A 22,860-nucleotide genomic window follows, 5' to 3' on the forward strand; every position below is an offset into this window, starting at 1 on the left:
AGTTGTTAAAAATAGAAATAGTTATTATACAAATGGTTGCTTCTGAAGAGTGTGATTTAGGGGAGGGAAGCAGAGGGTTTAAAAGTAATTGCTGATTTTCATTTTAAGTCCTTCTGTAGTATTTGATTTTTCAATCTGATTTTTAAACTCTGTGCATTAACTCAAACGAAAAGACAGACTATACCAAGTGTTAAAGAGGATGAGAAACTGCTACTACAGGCTATTACAACTCCTTTGAAAACTGTGTTGCAGTATCTGCTACACCTGAGCAGATGCATAACCAATGATCCAACAATCCTACTCCTAGACATATCCAACAGAAATGTGGACAAATGTTCACCAAAAGATTTGTGTAAAAATATTCATACCTGAAACCTGCATCATTTTGTTAACCAGTGTCAACCCCAAAAAGAATATTCATAACAGCACTAACCCAATTGCCCATCAATAACAGATGGAATAAACTGAGGTGCATTCACATTGAAACACTCTACAGCAAATATAATAAACCATATTTATACACAATTAATTTATCAACTGCATCTATACACAGTAAACATGGACTAATCTCACAAACGTATCATTAACTAAAAAAGCTAGGAAAACAATGGTGCACTCAGCAGGACTTGATTTATGTAAAGCTCGAAAAGAGGCAAGAAAAAGGAAGAAACTCAAAAGCAGCGGTGGCAGAAGTCAGGACAGGAGCTCCTCTTAGGCGGGGCAGGGACGAGGCAGTGCGTGGGTGGCAAGAGGGCCTTCCCGGTTCTTGGCGATGTTCTAGTGCTTGTTCTAAACGCTGCTCTGTTCCCTCTGTAAAAATTCATTGAGCCAAATCTTTATGATTAGTATACTTATTAAAACTTTAAAAGAAAAAAAAACATTTAATTTTAAAATGTGAATAACTTTGGTAACATTTAAAAATATATATAATTAAATTTTACACCTGTAAGAGTAGCTAAGCATTCTCATATGTGGATCTGAATCTTAAAAAAAAATATTTTATTAATTAAGCTATTAATTGTTGTCCCAATTTTTTACCCTTTGTCCCCCTCCACCTGGTACCCCCCCATTTCTCCTGGCAACCTCTCCCCCTCAGTTCATGTTCATGGGTCAGGCATATAAATTCTTTGGCTACTCTATTTCTATACTGTTCTTAACACCCCTCTGTCCTGTACCTATCAATGTGTACTTCTTAATCCCTGTACCTTTACCCCCATTCTGCCCCCTCCCCCGGCAGCTGATAACCCTCCAAATAATCTCTGTTATCTATGATTCTGTTTCTGTTCTGCTTGTTTGCTTAGTTTGTGCTTTACATTCAACTGTTGATAGTTGTGAATCTGTTGCCATTTTAATACCCATAGTTTTGATCTTCTTTTTCTTAGATAAGTCCCTTTAACATTTCATATAATAATGGCTTGGTGACGATGAATTCCTTTACCTTTCTGTTGTTTGGGAAACACTTTATCTGCCCTTCAATTCTACATGGTAGCTTTCCTGGATAGAGTAATCTAGGTTGTAGGCCCTTGCTTTTCATCACTTTGAATACTTCTTGCCAGTCCCTTCTTGCCTGCAAAGTTTCTTTTGAGAAATCAGCTGACAGTCTTATGCGAACTCCTTTGCAGGTAACTTGCTGCTTTTCTCTTACTGCTTTTAAGATTCTCTCTTTACCTTTAATCTCTGACATTTTAATTATGATGTTTCTTGGTGTGGGCCTCTTTGGGTCCCTCTTGTTTGAGACTCTCTGTGCTTCCTGGACTTGCATGTCTATTTCCTTCACCAAATCAGAGAAGTTTTCTTTCATTATTTTTTCAAATAAGTTTTCAATTTCTTGCTCTTTCTCTTCTCCCTCTGTCTCCCTCCCTTATGATTTGAATGTTGGTACATTTGAAGTTGTCCTAGAAGCCTCTTAGGCTATCCTTGTTTTTTTTTTGGATTTTTTCTTTTTGCTGTTGTGATTGAATTTTTTCCTCCTTATGTTTCAAATAATTGATTTGATTCTTGGCTTCATCTACTCTACTGTTGGCTCCGTGTAAATTTTTCTTATTTCACTTAGTGTAACTAACCTTCGTTTCTGCCTGGGTCTTCTGAATGCTCTCGAAGTACCCAATGAGTTCTCTGAGCATGCTAATAACCAGTGTTTTAACTCTGCATTTGGTATACTGTTTATCTCCCCTTTGCTAAGTTCTTTTTCTGGAATTTTACTCTGTTCTTTCATTTGGGCCATATTTCTTTGTCTCCTCATTTTAGCAGCCTCCCTGTGTTTGTTTCTATGTATTAGGTAGAGCTGCTTTGACTTCCAATCTTAGTAGTGTGGCCTATTGTAGAAAAGCACAGTGGTAAGTTGGATAGAACAGAGCCTTAGGTAACCACCAAGGCAGGGCAGCCTGTGTGAACCTGATTGATGGAGTCTGTGATATGGTAATGCTGCTCTGTGGCTGTGTGTGGGGTAGAGCTCAGAAAGGGAACAATGTCACTGCCTGGTCTCCCGAGTTTTGTCTAGGAGGAGGCTGTCCCCCTGCACTCGCCCTAATGCCATACACGTCAGTTTCTCCCGGTATGCCACTGGTGTCCTTCCAGCTGCTGCTCTGGTGCTGGAGCCCAGAGGGAGTGAGTCTGTGTAGGTCCTACGTCCATTGCAGGCCTTTTAAAAGGAGACACATGGGAATCCCTCAGTTTCTTAGAGTGCCCCAACTCCTACTGATTTTTACAACCAGAAGTTATGGGGACTTATCTTCCTGGTAGTAGATCCCTGGGCTGGGTGGTCTGATGTGGGGCTGGGATCCCTTGCTTCCAAGGTGTCCCTGCCTTCCAAGGTACCCTCCCCCCCATTTTTAGTTGTTTACTTCTCCCAATTTTTATCCATCACACATGGGTGTGAGATTGACCATTCCATGACTCTGCCCCTCCTACCCATCTGTATTAATGTGACTTCTCTAATTCCTTGGTTGTCAGACTTCCACACAGTTCGATTTTGGGTGATACTGGTTTTGTAGTTTAGCTGTAATTTTTGCTGCGGTTGTGTGAGGAGGCGAGCTCTGTTTACCTATGCCTCCGTCTTGACCAGAGTCCTCCACCAGAATCTGCTCTGTAACATCTAAAATATATTTTTGTTCCAAGATGTTTTTTTCAAGACTGCTCTATAAGCACCCTGAATGCCAGCTGGTGACAATTCCATCACATGGCAGCAGAAAAACTGTCTGCAAACACTATGATCTTTAGGAAAGAAGGTTTACTACAAACCCAATATAAAAATAGTCAGAGGTCTAAATCTGCTAGAGTTTTCAGCTCAGTAAAAGGGAAAACTTTCTAACAATCAGAGCTAGTCACAGGTTGTTAGAAAAGGACACAGCTATCTCACTGCACTGCATGCCTTCTGTCTCTAGAAACACTCAGGCAGAGGCTGGAGGAGGCTTTGTCAAGGAGGGAAGGTGTTGTGAAAAGGACGCAAAATTTAAAATCATACAAATATAAAGTATAGTTCCAATTCCTAGAGCTGGAGGGCAGTGTGGGGAGACACAGATGATCAAAAGTGGTCACGAGTCAATTATCTGCTGTGGATAATGGGAGTGCACTGAACTCTTCTCCTAACTTCTGAGTGAGTTTGAAATATTCCATAATGAAGAATTAGAAGAGGTTTGTTCTACACACTGAAACCACCTGGGTTCTCTCTTCCTTTTCTCTTCTACACTCTCCTGAGCAACATCATTTGCTCTTACTACTGTTTCTGTAAGTTCCATATATTGATGCTTAAAAGCAAATTAAACAAGTTTTTTTCAAACTTGTTCCTCCACTCCTCTTTTCTCTCATTGGCACCACCAATCTCATAGCCACTAGGAAACCAGCAGTTACGTTTTGCTCCTCCTCACAACCCATGAGTTCCACCTCCATCCCCTTATAATATTGCTGAAATGTCTCTTCTGCTGTTCTTCTGTGTTCCCCATTGGCCCGGTTCAGGTTTTCATGATTAGTTAGAATGTTGTGATTTCTCCAATTTCTCAACTTATGTTTCCTCTTCTTAAAAAGAGTATTTTTAAAACCAAAAACAAAAGCCTCTTTACTTTTTAATAAAAAGCGATCTTACATGACTATCACAAAGATCTAGAGAGTTCACAGGTGTTGAGCACCTAGTCCAGCTCTTGGCACACAACGGGCACACAAACCGTGATTTTCTTTAGTGCTCAACTTCTCTCAAACTGATGTCCTCACTGAACCTCTGAAGACACTGCACAAAATCCTGACTCTGTCCCTTTGCTATTTCTTCCCCCAACCCCCGCACTGTATTTCCATCCCATCTCCAGTGTCTGAAGCTAAACTGCCCTTTACCAGAGCGCTCAGATGTCATTTCCTCTCTTCATTAGCTATGCCTACTTGGGAGTAGAGAGACCAATCACAGTGAGACACTCGGAGACGGCAGTCTTATTCCTACAGGCTCAGGAACACAAACATTGCATCCTGCCTAGGAAAGAAAGTAGAACAAGCAGCTATAAACAGGCAACTAGGAGTCTGTGTGATTTCTGCTTTTTAGTCTCACGTAAGAAACTAGCAAACCTAAGTGTGCTCCAAATTCTCCTACACCAAATATGGAAACTAGATAAATCGGAAGATCATTTTCAAAATGTTTCTTCATAGGCACCGCAGTATTCTTTTAAATAATGTGTTCCCCGTTGCATTTAAATATAATAACAAAACCTCAATTAGTCATATTTTATGGTGCCCATTATATGTCAAGTATGAAAGCAGATATAACCTAAAGTAGATATAAACCAAGTGCAAGTGGTTCAAAATACTCTTAACTTTCTGTATGTACTGATAAACCACGAGCCTAAATTTCAAATCTTCAATTTTATTTCGACAATTTTCAATTGACATTATGCTAAAAAGACAATTCACACACCAAGCTGCTCCACACTTACTAAAGTTAGTGCTACCACATTATTTCTAGGGGACTACCTGCTGACCACTCTGATCCCGTAACTAGCCCCACATGGTAAGCTCCTTTTCACTATTCAAGTTCTATTTCAAAGTCACCTCATCTCTGTAACCTGTCCCCTTCCTCTACCATCTGGCAATTACGTCCTCGTCTGTGTTCTAAATGCTCTTTATATACATTTCTACTACGCCACTAACCACCCTGTTTACATGCCTGCCTCTCTCTGGCTCTCCCCAGACCACCCCCTCCCTGCGACTGAGCTGTGAGATGCCTGAGGAAAGGAAACATGATAGGCAGTGCGGCGCAGCGGTTCAAGGCAGGCTCCTGGAGCCAAGCAGCTGGGCTTGGAATCCCGTTCTGCCACATCCCAGCAACGTGACCCTGAGCAAGCCCTTGACTGTAAGTCTCGGTTTCCTCATAGGCAAAAGGAGGATAATAACTCCACCTCCACCTCACAGGACCATTATCAGGGTTACATAAAATAATAAAAAAGCTCTTAGCAGCCTTCACTTCTCAGTTTCTTTCTGACAAGGCAATTTAAAGAGGTGTCAAGCACACAGGTTTTAGAGTCAGTACTTGGTTTTGCATTTTGGTTCTAACGCTTACTGGCTCTGAGACCCTGGGCAAGCGACTTTAACTTTGAAAGCCCAGGGTCCTCATCAGTAGAAGGCAGTTATTGTAAGGACTGATGAGAAAGTTCATATACGCATTTGGCACAGTGAGGTGCTCTAGAAACATTTCCTATCGCACTTTCTATTCATCTACTTAAGGCTGATCTGTTAGACACACGTTAGACAGCGACTGTCGTCCCTTCCGTGAGAATCATTTCAGAACTCAGCATTCAGCACAAATGATGTTCAAGGTCATAACTGTTTGTCTTCCTCAGATTTCAGATTCCACGTGGCCAGAATTTCAGTCACCATACTAATTGGTTTTTTAAAAAATTGTGTTCTTTGTGAGGATATCAAATTAACAATAGGCAGTGTGCCTCCTTACTCTAAGTATCAGCTTTCTGCTTCTGCGTCATTGAGCTTTATAACCAAGGCTTACGTTAAGCAGAATATATTAAGAAACTGACTTACAGAAACCAATGGAGAAATGTTCTATTTATGGAATTTCTTGGTGCACAGTATACTGACAAAGTCCATACTTGGGAAAATGATTTTAATTTCTGTACTCCTAAGGAGAAAAAAGTGCTCCGGAATAGTTATAAAACTAAGAACGAGGATAACAGATACCATTACAAAAAGCCTTACCCCCACGCTTCCATACATCCTCTACCTAATATGAAATGTCCGCTTTTATCCAAACTCCCGATTCTGCACAGCATAACCAACGTCTGAAATGCCCCACAATTTTCTGAAGTGGTTTTAGATGTACACGGAACAAAAGCGTGATAATAGAGGTCGCAGGTCCCTCACAATAGAACTCAATAGCTGGTGACTCAAAGGTGAGTCAATGTTAACTGATATCCCATGCACCAGAGATAAAGTATCAAATGAGTTGCTCAAGGAACCAAAGTAATCCTCTTGACCATGTCTGATAAATCTCCTATCTTTTTATGTTCACCACGACCCATAATATGAGGGTCCCTTACCATAGCCTATGATGAATTAAAATTCCCAGTTTTTGCAAAGCTTAAAAATAAATGGGGGGTGGGGGACAGAAACATGAGAACAGCCCTCAAATAGAAACTCCTTCTATTCCTCCTTACCAGCTCCCCCAACACATGCCTTTAAACAAGAGAATATAAAAAGTACCATTTTATATGTTTCCAGCACACCTGTCAATTACTACACCTTCATATACATCCTTGATTCTCAAGATTCATAACCATGTACAGCCTTGCCTTATATTACATATGAAGAAACTAAAGATGAGGACGTTCAAGTGACTTTCCATGATCACACAGTAAATGGTACAGTCAAAACTGCAACAATCCCTGTGCTCCTTACAAAAGCAATACTATAAGTCAATTAAAAATAATGTATCTAATATTTATGACAGCTGAGTCAGCAAGTCAGGCAACAGGAGCACCTCCTTTACAGAGGGTAAAACCAAGTAATCTTCAGGTTAGACCAGTAGTTCTCAAATATTTTGTTCACAGAATCCCTATATTTTTAGAAATTAGTAAGGACTCCAAAGACCTGTTCTTTATGTGGGTTATATCTACTGATATTTACTACATTAGAAATTAAAAATGATGCCACTTTTCAGTGTAAGAATAACTCAAGCTCACATTCTTTAGCCACCAGGGTGATAGTGTCACTACTGCCTCTTGTAACTCCTGGAAAACTCCATGGTACACTTGTGAGAAAATGAAGGTGAGAAAGGCAAGTAACATTTTGTATTATACGAAGATAGTTTTGACTGGTAGACGCCCCAAGCCTAAGGGTCTTGGAGATCCAGTAGAGTCACCAAGCCACACTCTGAAACCACTGAGCTAGAGAGTGCCAACTCTTACCTACAGCAACTCCTAAATTCTAAGTTGTAACCCATTTCTCACTACTACATTCAAAATAAATCTTGCAGGAAGGGCTGTCTTATTTATTTCCTCTTAGCGCTAACGGTCCTTGCAGTGCATGGCACCCTGGACAAAAATGGTGTCAAACATTTACTGAGTACATTAAATGTCTTTTGAAGTAAGTCTAGTGAATGAGGGAAGAGAAAACATCTTAAGTCAAAATCATTACCTCTCTACTATGGTCAAGACAACGAACAATAAAGTTTATGATACAGAGGTCTGATCTTCTAAAGCCAGTTAGCTGTATGGACAAAAACTGCATTCCAGGTATGAAGTAAGGAAAAGCAAAAATATCTGAACAAGAGAAATGAGAAAAGTTAATACTTACCTATCCGGTCTCCCATTTTTTTTTTTATCCAAATAAAAGCAGCAAAGCTTCTTTTGAAGTATAAATGATTTTTACTGTATCTGTATTCTGCTTCTCTTAGTTTATAGTTACCTAATATCAGAACTTATCATATGAAATACTTTTAAAATGATTTGTACCCGCATATTTGAGAAAAATCCTTGCATTAAACTTATGCAAAAACAACAGAGAAATGCCTAGTGCTACCTTCCATTTACATAATTCTTTTCTCTAAGATCTTTAACAACTTTAGATTTTTATTTCATTCAGTCTCAAAAAGAACAAGTTGCATGAGTTGCCCAAGGATACACTAGAGCAACAAACCAATAGTAATTCCAGAAATGAAATGTCAATTCCTCACGGCGCAGTCCTACTGTTTCCGGACGGAGGCGGAGCTACTTTCCAGAGGAAGCGAAGAGCAGAGTGTCCCCCTGGCTCCAGCAATGATCGCCACAGTCCAGTCTATCGAACTCTTGCTGACGGACACAAATCTCCGAATAACTGAGTCCACATTCTAACTCTCTAGCACTAAAAAACTCAAATATTTTGAGTAATTTATCCAAATATTTTAAGTAAGCAATTCACTAGAACAATAGCCTATAATTTAGATAAATTGTATTCATGGGCTTTATTATAGACCAAAACGGTCACAAATTTTCTCCTTATACTTCCTTAACCTCAAAAATATCTGAACTAAATTCAATCTGTTTTATCTACTAGTCTAGCATTAGTTTTTAAAAAGACACATTTTGCTACAAACATATTTTAAATTCTGCCATCTCAAGAATTTGCAATTCTAGTCCTGATTAAAATCTGAAGTTAAATACTAAGAATAAGCTTTTCAAACACTGAAATAGACCAGACATCACCTCTCCTAAATTTTACAGAAAATAATACACTTAACAATGGTGAGAATTACTCTTTACCCTTTAGCGAGTAAATCAAATTTCTAAAGCAAAGATTTAATTGATCAATTCATTATTTACCATCTAAATGTTTTAAATGCCTAAATCACAATAGTTGAAAGCAGCTTTAAGAAAACCCAACTTCACCCTGGCCTGCAGGCTTAGCTGGTCGGGGGTATTGTCCAGTACACCAAAAGGTTGCAGGTTCAATCCCTAGTCAGGGCACATACCTACATTTCGGGTTCAATCCCAGTCATGGGGCAAAGGGGATGCAACAAATGGATGTTTCTCTCACCTCCCCCTTCCTCTCTCTGTGTCTCCTCCTCCCTCCTTCTCTCTTTCCCTCCCTATTGTATCCTCAGGTGAAGATTAAAAAAAATAAAACAACTTGCAATAAGTAAAACCAGCAAGTAAGCTGGAATGTGTTTAGGTGTACCGAGGAACCTGAGGTCACAAATATTATACAACACATAGTAATGACGCGGTTGCCTTCACAGGGACACTGTCTCTCCTCCTCCTGTTTCTCACAAAGCTAAAGGTCTTAAGTACATCCAAATGTGCCCTGACTGGCGTGGCTCAGCCTGCAAACTAGAGGGCCACTGGTTCAATTCCTGGTCAGGGCACATGCGTGGGTATGGGGCCAGGTGGGGCCAGGTCTCCTGCTGGGGGCATGTGACAGGCAACTAATCTATGTTTCTCCTGCACATCAATGTTTCTCTGCCTCTTTCTCAATCCCTTCCCCTTTCTCTAAAAATAAATAAATAAATAAATAAATAAATATCTCCAAATGCCTATATAACAAGCTTTAATTGTTGTTTGTTTTCCCCAGAAAGACTAACCGTCTTGAGAGCATGAACTGTGTTACAACCGTTTTTATCATCTTCACCAGACCTACCACAACACTAGGTGTTGGTAGTCTTCAGGAAGTAACTAATGAAAAGAAATGACTTCTTAAAACAACTTATTTCAGCTCTAAGACAATGATCTTTCCATTCCTTTCATATAAAGATATTCATCTGAGCAGCAGTACAAGAAAAACCGTAACAGATAAAAATTAACTACTACTGCATTACATCATTACTCCAGAACAGCGAGAATGATACACTATGTCCTTGTGTGACGCTCCCAAATAGTTCTTAACACTGGAAACTAAAACCACAATTCCTACGATAAGCAAAAATTGTAGCAGCTATTTTAAAGTATTTTCCTGCTTAAGACTTTTTAAAAGTTGTCCACATACAGAAAGAAAAGGACGAAAGAGTAAGTGAATAAATAAAGTATATTACACTTTACTTTACAAATGACTTTGTCAGCTCCCAGCAAATTTTCTTGGAAAGTTTTTCAGAAAATATGGATTACTCAAAACCATCTTTATCTTAAATAACTATAAAGTAGAAAAGCAATAATTAAGAATAAATGTTGTATTTCCCCATCTCAGAAAACCAAAGAAATAATTCAATTGCAAACCACATTATAGAATATGAAGCTTCCCAGGCCTAATTTAGTTCTCTGAAATAAATGGTATATGTAGAGAAGATTTAACTATAAATGTGAAAATAGCTCTAATTAAATACTGAAAGCCTTGACCTTTCCTTTAGTGAGGAAGGTGGTCCTCCTCCATTTTTAATCACTAAGAATATTTTAAAATTTCCACAAATACTTATCAGACTATTTTCAGGAGTAATAAAATAGTGGTAACAAGATAGTCCTTTTCAGAAGACATTCCATGAGCCTGAAAAGTGATGTTTTCCCCAAACATTTATTCCATACTCATTAATTAAATTCAAATTCTGTCAATAAGTGGATGCACCACCCCCTCGCCTTATTTGTAGATCGGAGAAGTAAATGAAGAGCAGTCATTATCTACATTCTATACTGCAAAGAAATGGAAAATGCTTCAAGGTATCTAAAAATATTTCTGGCAGAATGATTTTTAAAAATTCAACATTATACTGATAATGTCTTTTATAAAATAAAGTGTTCAATGGAAGTCCCTTTGAAAATATAATGTTTAAAGAGGGGTAAAAATTATCACCCTCTACTATCCATATTAACTCACCTCGTTTTCATCCCCTTTAAATGGTGAGCATTTAGCGAGGGTCTCAAGTTCACATGAAGACGGGCCAGGCAAGTAGCATCAGGAAGTGCAACAAGCAAGTGTGACTATAAACTATGAATGAGCGCTTCCTGCAGCTGTCACCAGACTCCATCCCTCCATCCTGTTATTGCTACGAGGAATGCCACCCTAGGGCCCCAAGACCTTCCAGTTTTTCCTGAGAGAATCCAGAAAGCTAAATCATGCAAAATCTTCCATTTTTAAATGTTGGCAATTAAGAAACAAACAAGCCAATAAAAAAACAATGCAGGCCAACTAAAACGTACCTGCAAACTGAATCTGGCCTTACAATATGTAATCAGTGCTAGTTGCACAGCAATAATATTCTAGGACCAGCCTCAGTAAGAATCTCAAATACCTGCGTCCCAGACCTTAACCTCCCCAGGACTATTATACTCAGATTTCATGTTAAAGATGGATTCTCCACGTAGTCAAGAATATCAGTGGTATCTTTCTCTCTTGAAGGCTAATTTTTAGGTTAATTTTTTAAAATACTACCTTTTTTTTTGAATCTTTATGGGCACTTTATTCAGATGCTGGCTATCTGAGAAAACGGTGGGTTATGTACCTTCAAAAACCATCTTAACATCTCATCTCAAGCTGACCTTTTTACAAGGAGAAGAAAGGGCAGGTAAGGGGTTTGGGAAAAACGTTATTAGACAAGAGTTGCAATGAAAAATACGACTACTTTACTATTTTAAAATACACGTTCAAAGGAAAAAATCGAAACAATATTGAGGTGGCTACATTTAAAATTATATTAGTAACATTAGAATGATACTATCTAGAACATGTATACATATTGAAACATTTTTAAAAGAATACAATGTTCTACAAACGGTGTTAGCTGGTTAAAATGAGTGTCAATCAGCCGGGTCCTTAGAGGGCGACCGCCCGAGCTCCTTCATGTCTCTGCGTGAGACCCCAGGAGCCAGCGTCCTGGTGGGCCGCCTTCACCTCATAGCATGAAAACGGAAAACCAAATGAAGGAGGGAAGAGGTGACAGCCATGTTAATTGGCACGATATTTCTGTTACATAGTAACAGTTCCAAAGGATCCTAGGACTCAACACAATTTTCTTCACTACTTTAGCTCTACTACGTGAATTAGGTGGCCAAAAGGAATAAACCAGTGAGACCTTCTGTCTGGGAACAAAATCTGCCAGAATAAAAAGAAGTGCTACGTGGGGCAGCACCCAAAGATTTAACTCCCGAAGAACAAGGTGTTAGAGTTCAAGAGAAAGGCAGCCTGGCTTTAACAGAGCAGGGTTTCATCACCTGACAGCTGTGTGACTTTAAGCAAATTATTTAACTACTCTGAGCACTATTCCCTCACCTACAAAAAAAAAAGATAATAAGCATTACTTTAATTCTCATTATGAGAACTGTGATACATCTTAAATGTTTTAATTCATTCTCTCAGCTGAGACTGGAATCTGCTCCACAATATCAGTAGTTTAAAACACTACTGGTTTGACCTGGCTGGTGTGGCTCAGTGGACTGAGAGTATCAGCCTGCGAATCGAAGGGTCGACCCCCAGTCAGGGGACATGCCTGGGCTGCAGGACAGGTCCCCAGTGGGGGGCGTGCAAGAGGCAACCACATATTAATGTTTTTCTCCCTATCTCCCTCCCTTCCCCTCTAAAAATAAATACAATTTAAAAAAAAACCCCACCCCACTTCTGGTAGAATAGCTACACAAGCAAGAGAACTAGGCACTTTCTGAAACAGTCCTTTTCATCCTCACACTTCTCTCATTTTCTTTTACTAAACTAAAATTAGCTTCCTAGTTACTTCAACCCCGTCAATCACATTGTAGTTTAAATCTTATTAAGTAAAGCTAATTCAAATCTTACTAAGCTCTGAGCTCCCACAAAGGTTGAGGTTGTTCAGTATTGAAGTCCCAGCACCTAGAACAATGATAAGCACATAGTAGGTGTACAATATTTACAGACTGAGTGATACATTTTGTGCAGTATTTACTAATTGACCATGGAAATGCCTTCTAATATAAAGAGCACATGTGTCTACATTTCTGGATGTGATCATTCAATGTTTAAGGTTTAAAAGTTGAAACATACACAACCAAATGCATGCTGTTTGTTTTAAATCCCTCCAGATAATGTAAATGAAAGCAATTTATTTGTATTTTAAATGGTGATGATGTGCAATGATAGCTGATAAAGTTCCTTCAAAGCAACAGACCTAGGAATGGCTTCATAACTTCTATTCATAATTTCCTTCAGGTTTAACTGAATTCTGAGTCTGAATTTTTAAAGACCTTCATAATGGTATGTAATTTCACTGCCACTGTGACTATTCTGCTAATATCCTCCAAATAATAAATCAAGTTTTATTTTCGGAAAGTTACCCAGAAAATACCAGAATCGAAGTTGTGACAGAGTATCAAAATCTGTAACTTTTCTCACGACTTTCTTAGCAACGCACCACTATAACCCTCTTCCTGCATGTGCACTAGGGGCGCAGTTATAATGTAGTCACTTATGTGTGTTCCAGAGCCCAGAGAGCAGGTCCCATACACCATGTTCTACTGCACAGAGCAGGAAGCCCAACTGTGAACCATCATCCCCTGCAAACCTATGGAAATATTTCCATTGCAGAGTAAACCTCTCCTGCCACCTCGCAGTTTTAGTTTTAAGCTGTTACTCTGGGCTGTTAGCCTAAACAAAGCATAATTAGTAAGGTCAATTTGCCACATACACAAGTCAATAATCCGTCCCAAACCCAAACCTCAAATACTTCTGGATTATCTGGGTCACTGATGCTTGAGACTCAACAGAAAATCAGTGATCTCCATAGAAAGAGGCAACTTCCACTCGTGAGCACTAGGAAAGAAAGGCAAACACCAGACGGACATAATTTTATAATAACGGACAAAATCCAAAAGAGCCGACTACCTTAATGAACACAACATTGAAGGGCAGAAAGTGAAATTAAATTCTCAGGCATTTTAGAAGAAACAGCTAGGTACAACCCTTTTTCTACTCCAACGATCCTTCCCAGACCAAAGTCTGGTCCCACAAAACTTCCCTTTCCCTTCCACTTCTACTAAACACACACACACACACACACACACACACACACACACACACACACCCCTTGTACATTAAGCAAATCAGTGTACTACATAAAATTAAGCCACCAGGTACAGGAGGGCTTTGGAAAGTTGCAGTCACTACCTATCATTAGGATGCTCTCCGCAGGGTGACTTCGGGTACGGTGCGAGGAGCCCACAGGTACAGGGGGCTGACACAGGAGGGGCAGGGAGCAGGTCTGTGCTGCGGAACCCACCCCAGGAGGGCAGGTGTCACTAATACCACGCGGACGGAGAACGACACTAAGTATCCCAACTCGTTTACAACAACCGGCCGAGAAGCACTCCTCCTTCACAACAGCTGTCACAGCCAAAGTGGCCTGCAGTTGCAAAACCCAACAAACAGCCCGGGGCCACCAGCGCGTTCTTCCTGCCTGCGAAGAAGTGCTCGGCAACAATTGCTCAACGTGCCTCGAGCGATGCTGCAAAGTGCCCCTAATGCGGCAACCACCGAGTTTCTCAGGGGCCGCAGAGCCGAGTCCTGGGGACTGGGGTGGGCTTCCCTCCCCCTTCCAGTATGCTGCTTCTCCCCACACCGACCGCACCTCTTAGCTGCTCAAAACCAGCCCCATCCGATGCCCTTCGGAAGAAAAGGTGTGCGCCGCTGGCCTTCACCGAGGACCCTGTCCACGGCCGGAAGGTCCCTGCAAAAGCAGGGACTCCCAGCCCCGCGCAGGCGGCAGCCTTACCCGCCCAAACCCGGACGCCCGGCAGCTAGGCCCCCGCACCTGCGGGGTACCTGCCCCCCTCGCCCGCCTCTCACCTGATCTTGTAGCTGGGGAGGGTGTGCTTGCGCTTGATGACTTTCTTGAGCTGATTCACGATGATGGAGGTGAGCTGGGGCATGGGCCGCCCTTCAAACTGGGAGCGCACCTCGAAGTCGATGAGGGGGTCCTCCACGAAGGAGAAGAACCAGTGGGTGAATGGCACGCGGGTGAGGACGAAGCGCAGCCTCCCCACCACGCGGGACAGCTTGACGAACAGGTACGCGGACTTGCCGAAGACCAGGTCCACGTCGATGGCGAGGTGGAACCCCCCGTTGTATTCCACCTCCGCCTCAAAGGCCAGCTCCTCCGGGGAGGTGGCGGGCAGCGCCTCTCCCTCGGGGCCGTCGGGCTCCCCGGCGGCGGACGGCACCACGGGCCGGAGCAGCCGGATGGTCTTAATGAAGGGCACGGTCTCGCCCAGGAACACGTCCCGCAGGCTCAGCCCCTCCAGCAGGCGCCCCGCCGTCTTGGTCTGCAGCAGCTCCTCGAACTCCACCTTGATCTTCTTGGTGACCCAGCGGCGGGCCAGTGCGGTGTCCCGCAGCTCCCGGAACAGGAACAGGATGATGGCGTTGAGGAAGTAGCAGGTTTCCCGCGTCGGCGGGGCTGGGGTCTCCGGGGTCGGGGTGGCGCCGCCCTCGCAGGGCCCGGCGGCGGGCTCCTCGGCCCCGCCGCCACCGCCATAAAGGTACTCCCGCAGGGCCAGGCCCGGCACCGGCCTGAGGTAGCGGAAGCCGTCGCGCGCGCGGGCGGCCTCGTCCGGCGGCGGCTCGGGCTGTCTGCGGTAAAGCAGCAGGAACTGGGTGAGGAGCGTGAGCAAGAAGCCCAGCACCGCCGACGCCAGGATCAGGAGCAGCAGCCCCATCCCGCCGCCGTCTCCGCCCGGACAGCCCCGGCAGCTGCTCCCGCGCGCACAGCGCGGCTTTCTTCACGCCGCCGCCCCCGCTGCCTCCATCTTGAGGACATCGGGCGGCGGGGACGGGGCGAGCTGCTCCCAGGGCCGCGTCCCGCGGTTCGGGTCCGCGTCCTGCGACGCCCGAGCCTGCGACGGCCCGCGGCTCCCCAGACGCTCCGGGAGGCGGCCGCTTTGGCCGCGACTGCCGCGGGGGCGGGAGGGGCGGGGCGGCGCGTTCCCTCGGCCTTTCCTCATTGGGTGAACGATGCGTGACGTCGGTAGCGTACTCGCTCCCGGCGGTGTCGCCTGGCAGCGGGCGCCGGGGCGCGCGTACGTGGGTCCTTCTTTCCCTCTCCAGCGCCCCTCTAGCCCCGCCCCCCACACCAACATTCCTTTCCCCCGCGATCCACGTGGCTGTCACTTCTGAAGCCACTGTCGAAATCGGAGAAGATAACTGGGGCCACCGGTTGGAGGATAAGGAGGCCCGGAGGAGATGGCGTGGCGCGGTGTCGATCCTGGTCATCCCGTTATCTTCTAGTGCGCCCATCCCCCGTCTTTGGCCGCGGTTCCCGTGGGTTACCTCTGCTGCAGTGTGATTCTTCCACTCGCGCCCCTGAGATGTGGGCCGGCGGGGGATTTCCCTGCAGGGCAGTGCCACGGAGACCCAGAACTGGCCATTCGGAGACTTCCTAAACCTAGGACAAGAGAAGACTGACTGCCTCACGGACCGTTGTCGCTGACCGACCATCCCACCAGCAGACGCTCTGCGTCCGCGGAGGGTGGGCCCTGGGAGGGAGGGACAGAGAAAAACAATTAAGATTTAAACGAGAAGGAAAGAAGTAAAAGAGCTGGGACAGGAAAGGTGAGTGAGACGAATTTGCCAGATGATTGGAAGATGGATAGTGGTTCGCTGTCAAGCTCCTGCAGTGGGATAAGCCCCCTGTGTATGACCACCTTTAGTCCACCCATGAGGCGGTTTTCGTTAGCCCCCACCCATTTTACAGATACCAACACTGCCGCACAGAGGCAGGCAAAGTTGCTTGGGGTGACGCAGTGCAGCCTGATTTGTCCAACAGTAAGTAAACCCCAAGCCCTTGGTCACTTCTCTGTACCTAGACGCCGAGATTGCTAGGGTTGGAAGGGGGCTTATTGATTCCCTGGTGCACAGGAGGAGGGAGTTGGGGAGGTGGGGTCAGGAAAGACTTCAGGAAATTTTGCACGGGGTAGCACCTTGACCAAAGTCATAGAGGTAATTAAGCCAGGTTGCCAACAACATTGTTATTCCCCATGCCCTCTGGCTACTTGGTTGTCACAATGCTTATGTGGCTTCAATCACAAGGACACCGCGACAGTTCTACCTCTATTCCTACGAGGATTAGATATTACACACCCAAAACTCAGACCAGTTCTGGCTGACCCGGAGGAGCTAGGGTGGGGCTCCTCTCTAGCCCTCCAAGATCTTCAAGGAGGTGTTTGACTTGACTCTGGGTGATTCTAGAACAAAGAACAGAGTTTGGCCACCTTCTGACCCAGCTGGAGCAAGTGCAGAACTTTGGAACCAGGTCCATCTCGTCTTACTCATGCTCAAGTATAAGACCAGATGGGCTCTTTTACTACAAAAATGCAAGATAGGTGTCTGCTGAGGAACCAGGCTCAACCCCCACATTCCACATCCTAAGAAAGTCTAGGGGCCTACTGGGATTTCTGGGAGCTCAAGGCAACCCCTGTTCTTGTGGCCACCTCTGGCTCCTGGCCTCTGCTTCTGGACTGCTGCCTCAGTTCTACACCGTTTCAGCCCAGATGGAAATGGTGGACTCTTCCTCGGTTTCCACCAAAAACCTTGTTTATAAAATGTATGCACCATTGCAGAAAATGTCACAGAAGCTGGAGATGGGGTGGAGCAAAAGATTAGTTCCTCGTGTTACTGAGACACAAAGTCCTCCAACTGTATCCTGACCCTTCTTGCATCTTAAGATACTCTTCAACCACCTTCTCACCCACCGGGCAAGTTGCTGTTCCTCATGGGAGAGAGTCCTCAGGTCACACTCCATCCCACAGGCTCCTCCCTCTCCTTTCCTCCTCCCCCCTCTATCTTACTTCTCTGATGACCTCTGGGAATCCCAAATCTTTGAAATCCATTAGAGTCATTTGATTCCCCAGCAAAACTCGTCTCCTGAGGGGCACACTTCAAAGCCATGAAGGAGCTCAGCACACCTTTTGGTAAGATAAAAGAAAAATATTTTCCCTTGTGTTAAAAATAGTAACATTAGTTGAACACTTACAATAATAATGGTAATATATGTGGAGAATGGACTGTGTGCCAGGCACAGTGTTAGGCATTGTATGTGCCGTATGCCATTTAAGAAGCAGAATGTCAGTGAGTGTTGGCTCTGCCCCGCCACTCCACCCAAGCCTGGGGGTAGCGGGTCCAGCCCCCACCTGGCGTATCCCATCACAGCCCAGCGGGGCAGTCCATTCCCTGGTTTTGAGCCTGCAAATGGCTGCCAGCTGAGGGGGTCTTTGCTGCTTTTCCCTTTCACCAGGTCGTCAGTGAACCCAGGGATTCTTAACCTCAGCACTATTGCCGTTTGCAGCTGGAAGATTCCTTATTGTTGGGGCTGTCCTGTGCATTGCAGGAGGTAATGCGGTGTTAATAGAAGCTTATTATTTTTCATGATATTCCCTGGAAGAATATAAAGTCAGCAACCTTTTCTTTCCCTTTAATATTAATGCTGGTTCATAGAAACTCAAGAGTCTGAGAACCTTTGGCTCCAGATCTGAAAATCTATGATTCTGAATAGGTATTTGAAGGAAGAAGGTACTTAGCTAGCCTGGTGACCTTTTAATGAGTTTTAAATGACATCATTGAAATTAAGCTGCCCCAATAGCCTTCATGGGAAGTATTCATTTCAAGGGTAAAGGCTGTTGAATACTGGAAAATGTAAGACAAGCATTCTCACCAACTAGAGAGAGGCATGGATCACTTCTGCTACTAAACTCTGAATCGTTCCCGGTGAGTGGCAAATAAGACAGGTCAAAGCCTGTGAATATGGAGAGTTTGGAAGTAGGGTGAAAACTAACCTAATAAAAATGATATAGTGACATAAAATCATGCAAATATAGCAACATACGCTGAAAAGCAGAGAAGTTTAGAACGATTGCCTAAAAACAATACATTAGACCATTTTGTGAACTGTCAGGATTCAATTTCAACCATTTTTGAGCATCCAGCACATGCCAGGTTCTGGGGGTGCTGAATGAACAGGACAGAATCCCTGCCTTTGGGGGCGCCGTGTCCAGGTGGATGCAGACACACCCCTACGTAACTGATGTTAAGAAGAGATCGTACCCAGTGTATTGTGGGAACAGAGCCTTCTGAAATTGGATTTATGTTAAAGAGACTGAAGAATCCCAAAAAACTCAGCTGCAAAATTTTCAGAAACCTGGGAGTAAGAGGTCTCTCTCTCCCTGTCTCTCTCTCATTCCTTCTGGCCCCACCCCCACCCGGTATCTTGTCTCCACATCTCTCTGTATATCTGTATCACATTCCTCCATAAGACTCTTGATTCCTCCTTTTTCATAGCCTCAACATACAGGCAGCTTTGAAAGGCACCAGCTCTATACCCAGATCCTGAGGGGCCTGTGTTTCTGGTGCCTAATGTGAAATGATGCTACTTCAATTTCAAGTGCTGGAGGAGGAACCCCAGCTGGGCTCTCCTAATCCTATCAGTTATGCCCACGGGTCTGGCCACTTCTGGGCTGCTGGTGGGTGGAGCAAGTTCTCCAAAGAGGGGGAAGGGATTGAAAATGAGCATAGATGGGCAATTCTAGGTCAATGGGAGATGAAGTGCTCATTCTGGCTGGGGAAGGTGGGGAGTTTCTTAGGGCAAGTGGAATTCACATTAGCCTTTGATGATTAGAAGGATATTCTAATCAGGAGGAGGCCAAAGTTCAGAAGTTGGAAACCCAACACAGTTTAGGGAAATTGAGACCAGGATGGCTGCAGGGTGGTTTGAATATGGTCAAGGCAGGAGGAAAATAGATAGAGATAAAAAAAAAAAGGTAAAGTAGGATTGAGCCAAATTATGTAGGGTTTGAATGTCAGGGCAAGTTTGGCTTCTATTCTACCGTTTTTCAAAAGTTGCCAAAGGTTTTTAAGCAAGAGCATGGTTTTAACCCTTTTCCTTCCACCACCCGAGTCCCACTGTTGCCAAAGTGACATTTCTCCAGTACAAATCTGATCTTATCGCTTCATGGCTAAAAATTCTTCAGTGGCTCTCTACAGCCCTATTAATAATAATAATGGCTGTCATACATCAAGAGCATAGTAACTGGAGGTGTGCTCAGCACTTTAGAAGCATTTTCATTCTTGCAGCTGCCTTTTGGGGTAGGTAGCATCATCTCCATTTCATAGGTAAGGAAACACACATAACGCAGATAAAAAAAAACCTGATAAAGGTCACTAAGTTAATAAGTGGAGGAGCAGAGATTTGAGTAAACTCTGTCTAACCCCAAAGCCTCCCATTTTAGGGCACAGTCCAAACGCATCAGCACGGGAAACCGCTCTCTCTGTGATCTGGTCTTCGCTTACACTTCAGCCTCCCTCTCGCACGCACTCCGTCAACAAAACCCTTCAAAAAAATACACTTGGAATTCACCACTTCTGCATTCACTCCCCTGGTTCAAGCACCACGCTGAGCCTGGATTACTGGAGGAGTCACTTAACTGGCCTCTCCGCTTCTGTCCGTCACACCCCGATGTCTGTCCCAACACAGAAGCCAAAGTGACCATGGTCAGCACAAGTTCAATCATGTTACTCATCTGCCCAACACCCCCCCCACCTGGTGGTTCCTGGGATGGGCAAAATAATGCCCTCCCTCCCCCAAAGATGTCCGCGTCCTAACCCCTGTGAGTATGTTCTGTTACCTGACCAAGAGGAATTAGTGTTGCAGATCCTCGCTAATTAAAGGTTGCTAATCAGCTGACCTTAAAATAGGGCGATCATTCTGGATTAACCAGTTGTGCCCCATGCAATCATGAGAGTCCTTACAAGGGGATGAGAGAGGCAGGAGGGGAGGTCAGAAGGACAGGATGTGAGAAAGACTCGACCCAGCATTGCTGGCTTTGAAGATGGAAAGAACTAGGAGCTTGGGAGGTGAGAGAGGCAGGGAAGTGGCTCCCCAGAGCCCCCCCAGACAGGAACACAGCCCTGCTGACACCTTGATTTCAGTCCAGGGCGACCTGCTGGAGGTTGGGCTTCTGACTTCCAGAACTTTCACATAATGAAATCCTTGTTGTTTAAGCCCCTAAGTGTGTGGTAGTTTGCTGTAGCAGCCACAGGAAATGAATACAGTTCCCACTCTCAAGCAAGGCAAAAGCCAAGTGACATGTCCCCTATAACCCCTGGGGCCTCACCTGCCACCTACCTTGTTCGCGCTTTTTAAAAAATATTTTATGTATGTATGTGTGTGTGTATATATTTGTTGTTGACATTATGACAGATGTACCCATTTCCCCCCTCTGTGCCCACCTCCGTCCAGCCCCTCCCTTTCCCCGGCCTTCAGCACACTATTGTCTGTGTCTGTGGGTTATTCATGCATGTTCTTCGGCCAATCCCTCCACCTTATTCACTCTTCAGCCATGCTGGCCTCTTGCTCTGGCCACACGGCTCTGCAGAAGGAGTGCATGATCTTGAAACCTCATTTTCCAGAAGAAGGAGAGGAGGAGAAGTGACTTGCCCACAATCCCCTGCAAGGACCTGAACCCAGGACTCTTGCCCAGTGATCAGTCGGCTCTCATTTCTGTTGCACTTAGCTTTCCCTTCAGCTTCCTCCCCGAGAAAGTCACGTGATTCAGTCTCTCTTGGCCACCTAGCAAAGTGTTCGAATTCCCTTCCAATGAGGGAATCTTTCCGTTGACTGTAATATTCTTCGCTAGAAGAGTAGTTCATTTCTTTCTGCATGAAATTCAATGATGGAAACACTTCTTCTAAAAGACAAGGATAGGAATTTCCAGAGCATTGGGTTTTACTGACCCAGACAGGCAAATTTCTTAGGAGACAAGATGGACCTGGCCTTCCTTCAGCCAAGGAGGGTTTACTGGGTGGATTTCTATTTATACCCTGGGACGTAGAATGAGCTACACGGAAACCTGGACCCAGTCCTCCGCATTGTTGGCAATACCGATCTGAGTGCAAACAAGCCTCCCCTGTCGCTGACCTGGCATTTCCATTTCCTAATGAGAAGGTTTGATTCGTAAGCTTGCAGCCACTCGGAGGAGGGCGCCCACCGGACAGTTGTGCTGAGTCACTTGGAAGCAGATCCGCCTCCCCGTGTCCAGCCAGTAGGTGTTGCAGGCCGTTCCTGGACTGACCTCCGGTGCAGTCAGCTCTGGTCACGAGAGCAGAGGTGGCTCTCCCTGCAAAGCTTGTGGGTACCAGCTGTGTAGCTATAAGCAGGCCCGTTGTGGTGTTTGAATTTTTTTTTTCTGTCTGTGTAGCATTCCTTTCCTTTGGAAACTTCTCCTTCTAGGCTGTACTCTCAGAGTTCTCATTTCCAGCCTCCCTTGCCGCCCCGCCCCGGCCTCAAGGATAGGCATGTGACCCATGTCGGGCCAGGTGATAGGACCCAACCCCTTTCAACGGGTTGATTGTTCTAGAGAGGTTGGATAAGGGACTCCAGCAGGGCCCATCAGAATCCAAACCCAAGGAGAATATCCAGACCGTAGGAAGTAGACTCACTCCTTCTGCTGGGGTGATTAACCTCTGGAGAATGTGATTCTGGAAGTGCCCAGTGGGGAAAAAAAATGCCTGTTTGTGCAAGAGGCGAAGCAGAGTCGTGCAAAGATGAAAAGTGAATGAAGAGATGGTTCCTGAGATGGCGAGTCCCCGATTCAAACGCTGCAGGCCCTGTTTTCTGCTGTTCTTGTGTTCTCCGAGCCTCCCCCTACCCCGACCCCGGACCTTCCCAGCTTTGTGAACCGACGCATTCCCTTCCTGCTGTATAGAAGGCTTAGACTGTGTTTCTGTCACTTGTTCCCAAAGTCTGGCTAATACAAGGGGCTTAGGTAGGAAGAAACGGATAGGGACCCCTGCCACAGGCAAGAGAGGACTTAGACCCCACTACTGCAGAGATTAACGCGGGTTTCCTCAAAGGGGTCTTTGGAGAGCCTGGCCTGGGACACCCCAAAATGTAAGCATGTATTTGGCTCCGGAGTGATCCTCCTGAAGATCAGATCCTATTATTTCTTATCCCCTTTCCCTCTT

The 22,860-nt window shown here is 44.6% G+C and overlaps 1 protein-coding gene across 1 annotated transcript in view; it reads right to left on the minus strand.

The window, feature by feature from the left end:
• The window catches only part of PDZD8 (PDZ domain containing 8), a 65,747-nt gene extending 49,960 nt beyond the window's left edge, over positions 1–15,787 (minus strand). The window contains exon 1 of the mRNA XM_045853744.1: positions 14,698–15,787. Within this exon, the coding sequence (XP_045709700.1) occupies positions 14,698–15,566 (869 nt within the window). The 5' untranslated portion in view covers positions 15,567–15,787. The remainder of the gene's footprint in view (positions 1–14,697) is intronic.
• Positions 15,788–22,860: the final 7,073 nt, after the last annotated feature.

This window comes from Phyllostomus hastatus, unplaced genomic scaffold, assembly GCF_019186645.2.
Source record: "Phyllostomus hastatus isolate PE091 unplaced genomic scaffold, TTU_PhHast_1.1 phas_scaffold_1066, whole genome shotgun sequence".
Classification (NCBI taxonomy): domain Eukaryota; kingdom Metazoa; phylum Chordata; class Mammalia; order Chiroptera; family Phyllostomidae; genus Phyllostomus; species Phyllostomus hastatus.